Source organism: Vicia villosa, unplaced genomic scaffold (genome assembly GCF_029867415.1).
Source record: "Vicia villosa cultivar HV-30 ecotype Madison, WI unplaced genomic scaffold, Vvil1.0 ctg.000540F_1_1, whole genome shotgun sequence".
NCBI lineage: Eukaryota > Viridiplantae > Streptophyta > Magnoliopsida > Fabales > Fabaceae > Vicia > Vicia villosa.
The window spans coordinates 532,444-547,920 of record NW_026705248.1 but is presented as its reverse complement, the minus strand read 5'-3'; the positions used below and the strand labels follow the sequence as shown (position 1 = coordinate 547,920).

The 15,477-nt window shown below is 33.2% G+C and overlaps 1 protein-coding gene, 2 long non-coding RNA genes and 1 other non-coding gene across 7 annotated transcripts; 3 read left to right on the top strand and 1 right to left on the bottom strand.

Moving 5' to 3' along the window:
* Nucleotides 1-1,655: 1,655 nt before the first annotated feature.
* LOC131629272 (uncharacterized) lies at nucleotides 1,656-3,478 on the top strand. 2 transcript variants are annotated; one of them, XR_009291999.1, is made up of 8 exons: nucleotides 1,656-1,727; nucleotides 1,851-1,971; nucleotides 2,191-2,260; nucleotides 2,381-2,527; nucleotides 2,699-2,777; nucleotides 3,040-3,138; nucleotides 3,251-3,291; nucleotides 3,401-3,478. It is a non-coding gene; the product is annotated as an uncharacterized LOC131629272 (long non-coding RNA). The 2 variants fall into 2 exon arrangements; XR_009291998.1 differs by lacking the exons at nucleotides 1,656-1,727; nucleotides 1,851-1,971 and having other exon boundaries at nucleotides 2,115-2,260.
* Nucleotides 3,472-6,395, top strand: LOC131629273 (uncharacterized). 2 transcript variants are annotated; one of them, XR_009292001.1, is made up of 6 exons: nucleotides 3,472-3,510; nucleotides 3,939-4,970; nucleotides 5,056-5,286; nucleotides 5,369-5,464; nucleotides 5,711-6,009; nucleotides 6,082-6,395. It is a non-coding gene; the product is annotated as an uncharacterized LOC131629273 (long non-coding RNA). The 2 variants fall into 2 exon arrangements; XR_009292000.1 differs by having other exon boundaries at nucleotides 5,369-6,009.
* A 3,976-nt stretch (nucleotides 6,396-10,371) lies between these two features.
* Nucleotides 10,372-10,463, top strand: TRNAY-GUA (transfer RNA tyrosine (anticodon GUA)). The gene is given in 2 exon segments: nucleotides 10,372-10,408; nucleotides 10,428-10,463. It is a non-coding gene; the product is annotated as a tRNA-Tyr (tRNA).
* A 192-nt stretch (nucleotides 10,464-10,655) lies between these two features.
* LOC131629256 (uncharacterized) lies at nucleotides 10,656-14,512 on the bottom strand. Of its 2 annotated transcripts, none has more exons than XM_058900058.1 (5): nucleotides 14,360-14,512; nucleotides 13,497-13,817; nucleotides 12,169-13,387; nucleotides 11,922-12,068; nucleotides 10,656-11,344 (listed from the first exon to the last, which is right to left on the bottom strand). In XM_058900058.1, the coding sequence occupies exons 2-5, from the start codon at nucleotides 13,548-13,550 to the stop codon at nucleotides 10,878-10,880; spliced, it is 1,887 nt and encodes a 628-aa protein (XP_058756041.1). In that variant the 5' UTR covers nucleotides 13,551-13,817; nucleotides 14,360-14,512; the 3' UTR covers nucleotides 10,656-10,877. The 2 variants fall into 2 exon arrangements, with proteins under 2 accessions (XP_058756041.1, XP_058756042.1); XM_058900059.1 differs by having other exon boundaries at nucleotides 12,169-13,258.
* Between the last annotated feature and the right edge of the window lie 965 nt (nucleotides 14,513-15,477).

Here is a 15,477-nt window from a genome sequence, read left to right as displayed (position 1 = left end):
TCCATTTTTTCCCTTTTATCCTTATGTGTAGTCTTCTGTTTATCATTTGTATTCGCTATCAATGCCCAAGCTCAATCCATACAACCCAAACTCAAAACATATAACTCAAGCTATATTTTGACTTCGAGACAACAGTTAAATGTCGTATTCGACTCTGTCGAATACAACTGACTCCTACTTCAACTGACTACTTCGACACAGTCGAATACTAACTTTTCAAAAAATATCGAATTACAACTTCTAATAATAATATTTAAATATTAAAAATATATCCTCATTTATATATTGTAATATACATATTTTTGTTTTTGCTCTTGGAGTCATTGCTGGCAAAATTCTTATGAGTCTGAAGTAGTACAAATGATTTCTATTGAAAATTTAAAATTTAAGTCATGTACTTGATGATGACGTGTGTTATTATTTAGACTATTTGTTTGTGTAAGTGGTGAAATGAGATATTAAAATTTTTATAAATTTAATCATGTATATAATAATGATGTGTTATTATTTGAATGATATGATTATCTAATGGCATCTTCAATTGTGGTTGTTTAATTCATATATGAATTTATAAGTTATGGAAGTTAACATTTTTATCATTGAATTATATATATAGCATTTTCGTTGTTTAAATTTTTGTGTAAATTACTTTATGAAATAATATAAAAAAGTGTGTTACTTAATATTATTAAATAATATTAATTTTGATAATTTTGAGATCAAATAAAAATTGATTGGATCATATATACTCCCTCCGTCTCATAATAGATGTCCTCTTTCGTATTTTTATTTGTCTTAAATTATTTGTTCATTTAGAATATCAATGTGATATTTATTATTTCTTTCCACTGACTTATCCTTATTTATTGTATTTTAATTTATTTAAATACTCCACTATCTATTATTAATAAGGTTATTTTAGTAAATGAGACTCATTTTATCATTAAAATAAACATAATTAATTATTTTTTTTAAAAATGTGAAAATCTCAAAGAGAACACTTATTGTGAAACGGAGGGAATATTACTTATTAAAATTATCATTGGAGTAAAATTGATTTAAATTGATTAGATGTTGCTTAAAACCTCTCACAAAAAAAAAGAATTGCTTAAAAACAAAGTGATAATTGATCTTACCTAAAATCATTCAAGTAATCAAAAATTAGTTATTACATTGAAGATGCTCTAAATGACGTGCTTTCATTTTATCATTATAATAACATAGCACTTACATGTCTCTATATCTATCATCTATCATATAAGAAAAGTCTACCATTTGGGACTTTCTTAGGCTATCCACATCAGCAACTCTTCTATGGTTGATCCACATCAGCATCCTCAAAACAGCCTCAATCGTTCTTCAATTTCCACTCTCTTCATCGTAACTGTCCTTCAACCATTCTCTTCCAAATTCCCAAAACCGTTTTCAAATCATTTTTCCTCATAACTGCCCTTCAACCATCCTCTTCCAAATTCTCAAACCGTTTACAATCCACAATCCGTTGCGTTTCTGTTTTTATGGCAGATTCTTCGCTCTCCTATTTTTCTCTTTCTCACTATCAATCCTGATTCTCAATCCTGATATTTTGCTTCCTTCCATTGCTTGCGCTTCCGCTGCTTCCTCCAAAGGCGTCGAGGTTTTTTTACTTTTTTTCTTCTTCTTCGATTTCATCTTCCTGTATGGTGTCTGCGGCTGCGTCGATCTTGGCCGGAAGGATGATGCTCGCGGTGATTGGTTTCGCTTTCTCACGACCCTTCAGAGTTGTCGGGTTTAATTAAGCGGTGAGTGGTTATGTGAACAATGGGGTTGTGATTCAAATCTTACTGATGTATGTTTTTTATTTTCAATAGGTTCTCGATGTCAATACAGAAGCTTGATCTGCAGACAAATCACGATACATAACGTATCCAACCCAAAACGCGAAAGAGATTTGAAGAAAATACCGGTTTGTTATGGGAGCACAAAATCGAGGTACGCTGTTTATCTCTTCTTCTTATCACTCGAATTGTTGTGTTAATGGTGGAATCGATGAGATAGGTGTGTATCGGTTTCGATTGTTCAAACAGTGGTTCTGGACTTATATTTTGATCTATTTACTGAGCTATGGGCAATTTCTATTCTCTTAGTGTAGTAATCTCTTTTAATCTTCCCATCACCTCACTGTTTGATTAATTCACTACTATATTGCAGAAGAAGAATAGGATGAAAGCGGATTGTAAGGTGAAGTGGATAGCTGTAGCAGTGAAAATCCGTTTTAACGGTAGTGACCTCTATGGATTTGAGATCCATTTCGTGAAGTTCACTCTGTTTAAATTGTTTAATATTTCGTCTTAGCATGCTGATAACACTATTTTATTCATGCTTTTGTTTGCATGTCCAGTCTTTATGATTATGCAAAACAGAATTCGGGATCTTTGAGATCTGCTGTTGGAACCGTCGAAGGTACTATTACTACAGTTATTGGTCGTGTTTATCACAAATTCAAGCCTCTCCCTCAAGATGTCCTCCTTTTTTTTTTGACAATAAGGTCTCTCTCTCTCTCATTCATTGTTTCCATTATGTAGATTTTTTATTTGCTGCTATTTTTTATGAGGATTATTGCATTTGAATTCAATACTCTAAGAACCATTACTGTTTCAATTCATAGTGATTTCATCTCAGGCATGGACATAACCGATTTATTGTTTTTTGATTGTAGGTGAGGACACACTTTGCTAGCTCTGATTGGAAAAAAGTTTTCACACTAATAGCTTCAAAACACCCGAATTCTACAATAGGTAATAAATTGCTTGCAAAAAATGCAGAACCATTTCTCTCAAATTATAATATTGCATTTGCAATTACGATTGTAAACCTCGATTTAGTTTTTATTACTCGATAATATTAGTAAGTTTTTAACAAGAAAACGATGCATAGTACTTGCAGGTGAGTTCTATTGCGGGATGCCAGTGCTTGCGAAGGAGCTAAAAAGGTTGTCACTAGAGTTCAGTCACAGAGTTTTTAGGGAGTGGAGTTTGATTGAATTTTTTTTACTTGCAGGATAACATATTGTCAATGGATGAATTAACTCCAACTTTTCTTCATGACAGTGTCCTTCCTTTCTATAACCTTCAAGAACGAGGGCATGTTGTACATGAGGTATGCTTTCTCTACATATTTCTTCCCTAACATCAATAATGGTAAGGATATTGCAATGCAAATCCTGAAAATGGTTTTAGATGTGTTTTCGCTTCTTATCCTTCTTTTGCAGATGCAGTGGTCCAAATTTACTTGGATAATGCTGGTGATCTGGTATATTATTATTGCATTTTATATCCTTTTCATTTGTTGGTTGTATGTATTGCATACACTGTTGCGTTTTGATTGACTTGGAAAGCTGATTGAATAATTTATGTTTTAGGAACTTATTGGAAAAAGCCTTGAATCTTCTGACCTCAACTTCTCAAGATAAGGTAAAAGACACTATCTTGACATTTGGAGACAGAAAATAAGTTGTTTAGAGAAGAAGAGGTACATGCCTTTTTTGGTTGCATTTAATATTGTGAATATTCCTTTTTGCCTTCAACATAAATGATCAATAGCTATTTGACTATATAATAACCGATCGGGGAATTCGTTTTGGTTCTCTGCTCACGATGTTGTTCGTATTAACTATGCGACACACCTCATGTTTGTATTAACTGTTTTATTTTATGAAACTATTTTAGATTCTCTTCATATCTTGGTAAATGATGAGATAAAGCATGATCATGTTAGTCATTGTCTCACTGAATGGTTTTGCGAACCAATCTTTTGTTCATGCTACTTCTATTTATTTGAGTTGAATGAATCTTCCTATGTTGATTGTTTGATGTTTTGAATGGAAAAATATTTCATTTTAGAGTTTTTTATTTATTTTTTCTCCAACGAATGCTTATCATAGATTTTTTCTATCCTAGGAATCTCAGATGGAGGGCTCTGGCGATTTTGGTGAAGGTCTTTACCAAGAGAGATCAGTGTTGACTCCATATTTTACACCATATTTGAAGAAGGTAAAGCCAGATTCTGGTATTCAATCTGTCAATTTGGATTTCTCTCCTAGCTCGGGTGGGGTTAGCTCTGACGTTTCTGGGAAGGAAGGATCTGGATCACCTTCGTTACCCTCTTTGGATTCAGAACCTGAATCTTTTACCAAGTCTGTAATCCGTAACCAGGGCACGCCAGTGAATACCGATGATGAGGAACCCTCTAAAGGTAAGCTGAAAGCAGACACTACTGATATGGAAAGATAGAGCCATTTTCTTGGAGACAGAGAAAATAGAAGTTATGATGAGTTGCTTAAGAAGTTTATAAAAAATGATGAAGAGCTAAGAGTTTCCAATTTAAAACCTCAACTGTTTGAAGAAGAGACTATCAAGTTGAAGAATCAAATTGAGAAAAGTGTGAATCAACTTGATAATGTGATGAAAGAATTAGAACTGAATAAGGATGAACTTGAATATAAAAATGGACAGGTACAGGAGTTGCAAAATCAAACAGCTGAGTTGGAGACTCATGTTTCAGATTATTGCACCAAGATTGCAAATTCGGAGGAACAATTAGAGGTAGCTAATGAACACCTCAAGATATCAAATTATGATATTGCAAGATTAAGAAATGAACTTGAGAATAGGTCATTTGAGACTCATTAATTGCAAGGGCATCTTGAAATGGCACATGAAAATGTGGCAAAATTGGAATGGCAGCTTGATTCAGGAGAAAAGCAGTTCCGAGAGTTAGAAGACGGGGTTGCATGCTTTAAAGCTAATGAAACTAACCACCAACATGAGATGCAAATAATGAAGGAGTAAAATGCTTGAAAACCTTTGTCTGTGCTTGCATTTCCGAATTTCTCTCGCTTTATGAAACCGAAATATTGGTTCAAGAACTCACAAAGTTTGAGATTGACACACACAACATCATCATTAATCAAGTAATCTTCGATGATGAAGGTAACATGTTCGGCACATCTGTGACATATATGTTTCTTTTCATTCTCTTTTAAATAATGCCCACTAATCTGTTTTTTTCCTAAAGATGTTGAATCCAAGTTACTTAAAGCAATCAATCGATTTTTGTTACAACAGAAGCAGAAACTCATCAAAGGATGGGAACAACAAAGGATTGTACTTTAATTTAACCACACTTCTGTTATGTAGATTTGATTAGTGGTAATGTATTGTTTTCTGCTGTTGAATGAGGTTATGGTTCCTAATCCATTCAATAGGCTTCATGCTGTGTTTCTGCTGGAAGTGAATGGAATCAAAGGTTTCTGGCTTTCTTTTGAGTATAATGGTCAATTTCTATAATATGTTCTCTTTATTTAAATAATAATTGTGACATGGTGCAGGTCTTGAAAGCATTGCCCAGGATAATGCAATGTTCAACAAGTCATCATGGGATGGAAATTTTATTGGTTAAGATAAAGTTGACATTCAACTTCCAGGTGAATGCCATTGAAATTGTGAGAGCCATGCTAAACATGTACTTCTCTTTGTCTTTTACATGAGGAAACTGAAAATCTATAAGAGTTAAAATAAATAAATATTGTGCAACTTAACCATGTTTTCTTGATTGTACTTTTGGATTACTATCTAGATTGTATTGGGTCTGTATGGCTTTTAAATCACTTTAAATCAAGTATTACATTCTTATAATTATGTGATCCATCATGATTCATGATTATCTGCAGATTGGAAAAATAGCAACTTGATTAATTTCTGCTACACTAAGTGCTATAGCACTGCTTAAGCAACAATTCGACAACAGTTTGCACTTAACTGTTTATGCAAAACATTATCAATTTCTCTAAATTCCACTATGACGACGCTATAATACATATTATGTTTGCAATGTATCAAAACGATAATTATTGACGGTTCTGTTCAGCCTTCACTCACTGAAAAGACTAACGTTGATTTGAGTTTTTTACAAGCTGCCGATGATATTCAATCGAATTTCTCTTACAATTGGAAGTCCAGACATAAAGCAGTAAGTGTTGTTTTTCTCTTTCTTTTTTTGAGTAAAAGCATGTGATGTTTCAACAATAGGGTTAAAATGCAGATATTTGAATACTGGTGATCCAACAGGGACAGATTGGCTACCAGCCGAATGTGATGTTTCAATTCGTGGAGGATATAGTTACATAAGATATCAAGGTTTATTACTACTGATATCTTCTCTTTTTTGTCCTATAGTGTATACAAGGTATTTGACCTGAAAAACTATTCAATGTTGTACTCCATTTCTGATAAAAATGTCCAGGAGATTAAGATCAGGTAACTTCTCGATTTGAATTTTCTTTCACTGGTAGAAAAATCTTCCATACACATGCTTTATAGGTCTTGCAAGTTGCAAGAATTCTGAAATTGTATGACGAAGGGCCTCAATTGACTGCTGAGCACGGAACAAAAACACCGTTTTTCGTTGCTCCGAATGAAGCTATAGCAATACTAACATTATAAAATGGTTTTGGAATACTTCCTAAAGAGAGTGAAAGTGCATCAACACCGTCGGAAACTTAAAAATCTCCTGAATACTATGTAAGAAATATTCTATTGTTATTATTTTAATTTGATATTTTGTAATATTTTTTAAACTATACGGAGAAATGATGTTGCTATGTGTGGGTTCAGTCATATGGTTATTTGTTTGGATTGTAGGTTAGTGCAGTGAAATGTCGAAGGATTCAAGTTGATGGTGAAATGGTGTCGGTTTTGTATGTGGTTAAATCATCTCAAAAGATAAGCCACTTTTTACACAGGTTTGAAATACTACTTGGTGCTTTATTTCTTAGGCTGTGAATGAATTTGTAACTGATTCTTTTATTGTTATGGTTTCAGACATGAACCACCTGTGATGGCTTGTGAGGCTCCTATTCTTCTAAAAGAAGCAGATGCGCTAACTTTTTGTAAACCGACATCTGTCCCTGTAAGTAAAACTGAAGTCATTATAGTCATTCAACAAACTATCTATCCCAATGCTTGTGAGGTTCCATTATAGTTTTATTTGAATTGTGACTGATATGATTTTAGAATCTATATTTACAATTTCAACTGTTTTTCAGGTATTACCCTATGACCAATTGATGCAGGAGATAGCTGTGACAAATGTTCGCGAGCTTGAAGATTTTCTAATTAATGAGTGCATGTATGCGGTAAGAACCCTTTGCAGTTCGAAGAGTATTTACTGCTCATGTGGAATTGTTAATTGAATGCACAAATATATGATTATTTTTACTATGATCATTGCTGTTTTTGTTAACTGTGTTGTCAACATCATGCTATAATGGCAGAGTGGTTTGCTGTTGAGCACGCAAGAGCCGCTGAAATGATTGCTATTCATGGAAGTCAAATTGGTTGGGGTGATTATGTTTGCCGCACAGAGTGTGGAAATAATAGAATTGTGCGTGTATGTTTAGTGTCAGTTGGCTCATGAAACTGTGGGTTCTTGGCATTTTCCTTTCAACATTTATTTCTGTTTCAAGTGATGCCATAAGTGTGTTTATCATGGTAAAGGCAGTATCTATTGTCTCATTTAACTATTTTCTTTGATAGGAGCCTTGCATACTAATACCTGATTGGGGGTTTTGATGCAATTGTTAGAGTTGCTATCATCTATCTGTCTAATGTGTCACATCACAAGTTTCAATCATGGAATCATCCTGTTACCAATGCCAACAGAGGCTGCCTGCCTATAGAACTACATTGGGTCCGACCCTTCAATGGAAACTGCTATGGTGGAACTGGGGTTGTTCTTTTTAATAGTCTTTATTATTTCAGGTGTATATTTTAGTTTTTGCCTTTCCAAGTTACTATTACGAAATGTGCAAATATTTTTTTGTTTGCCTGACTTATTGATATCACCGTCATTAGAATGTTGTGATTATTTTTGTAAATAAACTGCAAGAATTTGCCAATTTTTTTTCTAAAATAGGGTGTAGTGACTTCATTATACACTGATAATGGAAGACGGCCATTAGGAACAGGTTTCTCCATGTCAGATACTGCCCAAGTGTCTCCAGCACCTCTACCCTGGTCGGAAGGAGCGAGCAAAGAACGTAGATTTCATTGAACTTGAGTTTGTATTTTGGGGATATTAGTTTCTCATGGATGGAATTTGAAAAGATTTGGTATTTAGAGTTTTTACGGTGTTTATTTGCCAAAATATTGGTAAAAACATCATCTTGACACTAATTGTATTGTTATTGAAATTCAATTTTTTGTTGTTGTAAAATGTAGCTAAGAGTATTTGGTTGTCGTTTCCATGATATGTCTTGCATGGTATTGAGATGATGTGTTTTGTGCTTTTTTTATATGTCAACTCCTGTTTTGTGTGTCCTTAATTGTTATTAAGCGTTAGCATATTTTCCAAGTGTTAATGCTTTACACATAATCAACACCTATTGGTTTGATCCTATAAAATAGAGGGCATTTAATTGGTTATGTTATGGTAATGCCCAAAGATGTTTTAAGGTGTTTTTACATATTAAAGTGAAGTGTTTGATATACCTTTTTCTAACTTTTACAATCGTCAAGGCTATGGTTTTACATGCTTTGGATGCATTTTTTTTCTTGCTGAAACATTTTTTTAATAGCTTCTAACAATTTAATAGGTCCTCAAAATCTATGGTAGAATAGTAATATATATTATGGTTGTAATTGTGTTTTATATCATATTTAAATAAAATTATTATCAAACCGTTTTAAGTTACCATTAATTTTTATATATTACATTAATTTCTACAAAAAAAATTAATTACACTAAATTGAGTATTAATATTTGTTTAAATACTCTTATTTGTTTCTTATTTATAAAATTTAAATTTTTAATTTGAAAAGTTGATCAATGATATATATATATTTAAATTTTTGAATATTGACGGAAACACGGAGTTATTGACAAAATATGGAATATTAACACAAAGTTACTAATAAATTTTAGAATATTAACAGAAACATTAAGTTATTCATAATTTTTTTTGAATATTAACGGAAACGAATTCGGAATATTAACGGGAACACAAATTTATTTATCAAAATAATGAATATTAACGGGAACACAAAGTTACTGATCAAAATAATGAATATTAACAAGAACATGAAGTTATTGATCAAAATATTAAAAATTAACGGGAATAAATTTGAAATATTAACAGGAATACGAAGTTACTTATCAAAATAATGAATATTAGCGAGAACATGAAATTACTGGTAAAAGTATTTTTCTATTAATTATGTATTTTGATTGAATCATTATTATAAATGGAGTTTGTAGTGGTTTCTCATTGGCCTACAAGAGAGAACTAATAGTTTGAGATTGGGCTGATAGTTTGTAGTTATAATTGAGCCAAAATAATTATTTTTCTCCTTAGCTAGCCAAAAATAATCGATTCTCCTTAGCTGATAGTTTGAGATTGGGCTAATAGTTTGTAGTTTAATCAATTATACTAAATAATTATCACTAATTGAATTATATAATTTGATTGAATATTTCTTCATTATAATTTGTAAATTTGCGATTTTAAAACTTTTCCTTCATTTCCTTCATTGTAATTTGTCAAATAAAATATTACTATTTTTATAACTTTTTCAATTTTACCCAAAACTTAATCTTTTACTAATATCTTTTATTTTTCTCAATTACAATGCGCGAAAACGACGGGTACCCGTGCGAACGCACGGGTAAGACACTAGTTATCTTAGTGGTAAGTTACTTTCTCTATTAATATGATTTCATTTTATCATTATAATAAGTAATAACATAGCACTTACATGTCTCTATATTATCTTAGTGGTAAGTTACTTTCTCTATTAATATGATGCGTGTTAATACATTTTCATTTCATAGAAATTTTTAGATACCGTCGATTTTAAAGGTTACTATATACTTATAATATGAATTAGGATAATAAATCTATACTTTGAACTATGTGGATACACTTTTCTTTAAGGCATTGATTTAATAAATTTTTTAATTTGCTAATATTCAAAAACTTTGATAATGTTTTATTTAATATATTTTCGAAAAAAATATTAGACATTTATATTTTTTTTAATTTTTAGTTTCTAATTTATTGGTTTTTAATGGGTATGGATTATAGAAACTAATCCCTTACAAACCAACATTTAAGTACCAATGTATTTGAAGATTTAAAGTGAAAATGACACAATGATGCACGTAAGTTGTAACTATGAGAATAGAATGGAATCAATTAGTTTTTCGATAAAAGTAAAATAAATAAATAAAATATAGTATTTTTTTAAAGTCATACACAAGTTAGAAATGTGAACTGTGTTTTTACTTCACAAATAAATGCTATTAGTAAGTTTTCTTTGAAATTTATATCATCAACCGACCTTAGCTCAGTTGGTAGAGCGGAGGACTGTAGTAGGCGACGCCTGATAGTGATCCTTAGGTCGCTGGTTCGAATCCGGCAGGTCGGAAATTTTATTTTTTTCTTCCTTTTTCATGTAACATTTTACCTATTCGTTTTTACAATATTTGGCCTAAATTTCATGCAACATTTTATCTATATTATAAAGGAAGCATTAACTTTAACACAAAGGTTTACAATTTTAATTGTTTGTGACAACTTTTTTCACATAAAATTCATAGAAATCATGAAACCTAGATCATCATATCAAGTTCCAAACTCTTCACTTCAATACTTAACAAAACAAAAAACATTATTCAATTACATAACACAGTTTCCTCTTATTATGGTATAAACATGAGGCATTGTAAAAGACCCAAATAAGTCTCCTCTTATTTATATACAAATGAAACATTCTAAACACCAAACTGAACATGTATCTGTGATGAGTTGTTCCTTCTACATGCAACAATCCGCTTGAATTTCACCTCCTTGTCCCGTTCCTGCTTTTTGACGCCCCACTCGATCCTTCTCGCAGTTGACCAACTCGATTCATCGATCTTCTTTCGGAGCTCCGTTTCTTGCTGTTCCCAAGTGCGGCATTGGCAACACTTTCGATAAATATATTCCGTGCCGCCCTTTTATTCTTGAGAGGTTGTTTGTTCAGAAACACGGGAAGTTTGTTCAGAAACACCAGCTTTGGAAGAAGACCAGATACAGATTTGTGTAGCTGTTCGTCACCGATGTTTCTTTGAATAGCATTTCCGAGTAGATTAAGAGCCTGGAGTGAGTTGTAGTTAGCCACGAGCTGACCTAACGATTTCGTTGTCGTGATTTTGTTGAAGCTCAAGTCCAGAACTGTTAGCTTGAACAACCTATGTAGCCCCTCGATATCGTTTATCTTGTTTCCAGCAAGATATAGCTCCTTGATAAGTGTACAGCTTGATAAACCTGATAAGTCACATTGCAAACAATTGTAACGAGTTATAAACAATGAAGGTCGACAAATTTCATATGCAAATTCCTATATTTTGTCTTAAGTCTGAAGTTCCTAGAGGAAGAGCACCCTGATAAGAGGTACTCAAGGCTGACAAACGGGCATGTCCACCGGTTTAGACCCATCTTGCAAAAGTACGCAAATAAACGGGGTAGACATAGTTGAGGGTGCGGGCCTAAAGCCATAGTCTGCCCCACAAAAAAATGAGAGTGGGCGGGATGCGGCGGGCCGGCAAGCACCGCACCTCTAAAGCCTAAAATTTGTAAATATTCATGTTAATAATTGTGCTTGCAAAAACAGGGTGGGACGGGACAAGCATTAGAAGGTGTGGGTCTAAAACCCTAGCCCTTCCCGCAAAAAAATGCGAGCAAAACGTTTATGTCCGGCGGACCAGACTCGTTGTCCCACCCTTATATATGTTGTACAGTCGGGAGGTAAGGTAAGTAAATTCCTACCATAGATTATTTAAGCCAAAATTCAAACTTGGGACAGCCAGATTCCCTATGAATGTATTTTAACATAGAAACTAACCTTGTCCAATTCTTGAGATGCAGTTGTAACTCAGGTCAAGTACTCGCAATCGGGTCAATTCTTTGAGGCCATCGATGGTGCTAATCTTGTTTCTTGATAAATTAAGTGTTTGAACACTCTTTGGGAGACATCCTGGTATGATGCTAACTGCAGAACAATAATAAATAAGAAGTTCAATAAATTGAGTTAGTTTAGTTGTTAATTTATGCAGCACTAAGACTGCATTCTACTCGCGGAGTTACCATACCTATGAAATTGCTGGACAAATTGACAGAGCGGAGATTGGAGAAGTATGATATTGCGGGGATGGCTTTTATACCAAAGCCGGATATGTGAGCAACCGATGAACCTGGATTCAGAGACTGGACTATACTATTGGCTTTCAAAATATCCTTTGAAAGATTGGAATTTGTATCAAACAATTGAGATGTGCTTCCTATCATTGATCTACCTGCATCAGGAAAAGATGGGAAGGAAATGCTTCCGGCGTTGTAATCAAGAACACCGTCCTCGAGAACTGGTTCCTGAATTTCAAGATCTTTGACCCATGCATCCACCCTGGCATAAGAAGATGATTCTGTCGAGAAAGCAAGCCATTGGTTACGAAATCTGTTCTGCATTTGATCATCGCCATTGATGATTTTACTAATGGATTGCGCAGGAAAGGACACAGAGGATTGCAAATGTTTCATTCCCTTCAACTGTTTTGCTTCGAGGGTGTCGGAAGAATACCCTAGTTGATCGCTTAGAGAACTAATAGCAGGAACAATTTTCGATTTTCTAGAGAATGTTCTATGTATGTTCCTCTGACTCCAGAGGAACAACTTCAACCGCAATTTTTTACTTCCAGAAGGAAGTACTTGACTCGAAGAATGTCGTTTCAACATTACTCTATCAGCACTGTAGTCACTTTTCACAGACCTAGACCTCTTAAGATTAACCATCGGGTTTGCCAATAAATCGCGAAAGTCTTCAAAAGATGGCGAATTTGAAGGAGATAAGTATTCATTCATCTGCCTGTGAACATCATTATTTTCAATGTTCGAGCACGACCGCTTGAGCTTTGGAGAACCTAGAAAATCAGATTTCCCAATACCAGGATCACTCACATGTCCACTACGGTTTGTATCATCATTCTTTCGGCTGTATTCATCGCTTCGATCTTCCAATTCAGCGTTGACTTGGCTTTTCTCTTTCGGATCATCAACTTCCTTGTTTGCAACAGGTTCATCAGATTGAAGATCAAAATCCGAGAGCTCCCTCTTGATTGAGGGCGAGTTTCCAGCTTTCACAGGACTCTCAAGACGCATAACCCTAACATTGCTCCCCGAGTTTTTCTGAAAACCATTGGTTACAGTAAGATCAAAAGTGGTTCGCTCCAAATCACGCGACTCAGATGACACCGAGTGTTGTAGTTTGGAAATTAGAGTATTGAAACTCTCTTTCGAAGATTTTTCTTTCACAGCCTAAGAAACAACCAACATAGAAAAACTAAAACAGGTTAATCACAAATGTTAAAGTAACAACACAACACAAAACAAAACAACACTATATTCAAATCCAATTGACTCTTACCTTTTTTTTCACCTTAGTCTCATTCGAAATCGAAAAGCACCTAAACATTGCCATCTCAAAATACAAAACCTATTCTCACACTTTCTATGAAATCAAATTACCACTTCCATCTCAAAAGCAATCACATTGTATCGATTGTTAGCCATAATCCATAGGATGGAACAGAACAATATCTGGAAACCTGTGAGAACAAAACCCGAAACCGAAAAACACAAGATCAAAGTCTGTTCCAGTAGATGCAGCTATCTCTATAAAATTGGCCAGAGTTGTGTATGCAGTAAATCTTTCTCCTTCTTAAATCTCCACCAATAACTTTTTCACCTGCTCAGTTGAAAACCAGTTATCACGTAACCAAAATATCCCAAATATTCATCAAGAAAAATTCAACCTACCCCCAGAATCACACCCATAAAAAAATCCTAATTAATTTTCTGAGTATCTTAATTGAAAATACATAGTACCCTGTCTCATATTATAATCAAATTCCACTTTTTAGGTTCATGGAATAATTAATGTATCTGGTCTTCATATAGATCATATACATTAATTATTCAATGAATCTAAAAAGTGAAATTTGCTTACCAGATACATTAATTATTCCATGAATTTAAAAAGTGAAATTTGTTAGTCACTCTACATGGAGACTATACCTAGTAAAAACACAGTTGAATAGTTCAATAAAATTGATGTGATCACAAATCTAAAATGATACTAATTTGATAAATTCAATATCAATACATGAAATTTCTAACACACTCCAAAGTCAAATATCAATGATCTCAAATAATAAAACACAACAATTTGAAACACAGACATAATTGAGCATTAACTGTTGCATGAGTCAAATGGTGACAGTAACAAACCTCAAAACCGCGGCATGAATGATGCGAACATTGATGCGGAAACTGAGAAAGAAGAACGAAATTGGAGAGAGAGGCGGTGGCTACTTGGAAGCGAAAAGAGAGAATAAATAACTGATTTGTATTGTATTGTATTGTATTGAATTGAATTGAATAGCTCTATTTATAATTTCAAGGGGGCACGAAATAACATGAATGTGTTTTGTTTTTGGTCAGTGGCAATTTAAAACTTTCTCTTTTCTCCAACTCAAAATTTGTTTCTTTTATAAAAATAATTCTTTGTATTTGACAAAGTCTAAAATGTTTTTGAAAAATTTAAATTCATTTCATAACAAATGATATTATAAGTGCAATGTATTAATTATTTAGGTAGGTTAATTAATGTAGTCAAAAAGAGTAGAGTTAATGGATAAGTTTAGACCTCTATATTTGATGTAGGGGTGTACATGAGTTGGGTTGGATCGGGTTTGGTCTAATTCGTTCAAATTTGTATGGGTTAGGTTCGTCGTCCAACCAATAATTTGATTATTAAAATCAATCCAAACCGACACGTTCATTTATGGGTTGAATTGAGTTGGATTCTTGGGTTGTGTTTTAAATTAAAAAGTAATAATTTTTTTCAGTTTAAAAATATTGTAACACAATTCAGTACATTTATACTCATTTCTAACACACAAAATGGATAAAGCACATCATATAATATCTAATAATATTCATCAATATGACATAACACCATATAGCACATTATTTTTATAAAATACGTAAGTTGGAAATGATACAAAAGAAAATAAGAAACAACATTTAGTCTTAGAATTACATAAACTTATTTACTTAATAGTATTATTGATGGAGAATAAAACTTTTTTGAAAAATTATGGTTAGTATTCAGATAATAATTTTATATTTTTATTTAAAATAATAATAATAAAATAAAAAATTATTAATGTAACATCAATGGGTTGCATCAACGGGTCCGCGAGTTGCAAAACTCAAAATTCGATACCCAAACCAAAACTATATGGGTTGTTACGGGTTGAGTTGGATATACCCGTAAATGAACGGGTTCGAATAATTTATGAGTTGGTTCGATTTGAGTTATCGGGTTCGTGGGTCGACCCGTT

Coding starts and splice junctions, on each gene's coding strand:
- LOC131629256 (XM_058900058.1), bottom strand. CDS start 13,550: ATGGCAATGTTTAGGTGCTTTTCGATTTCGAATGAGACTAAGGTGAAA. Junction 12,069..12,168: donor TTTGTCCAGCAATTTCATAG/GTATGGTAACTC, acceptor ATTGTTCTGCAG/TTAGCATCATACCAGGATGT. Junction 11,345..11,921: donor CATCTCAAGAATTGGACAAG/GTTAGTTTCTAT, acceptor GTGACTTATCAG/GTTTATCAAGCTGTACACTT.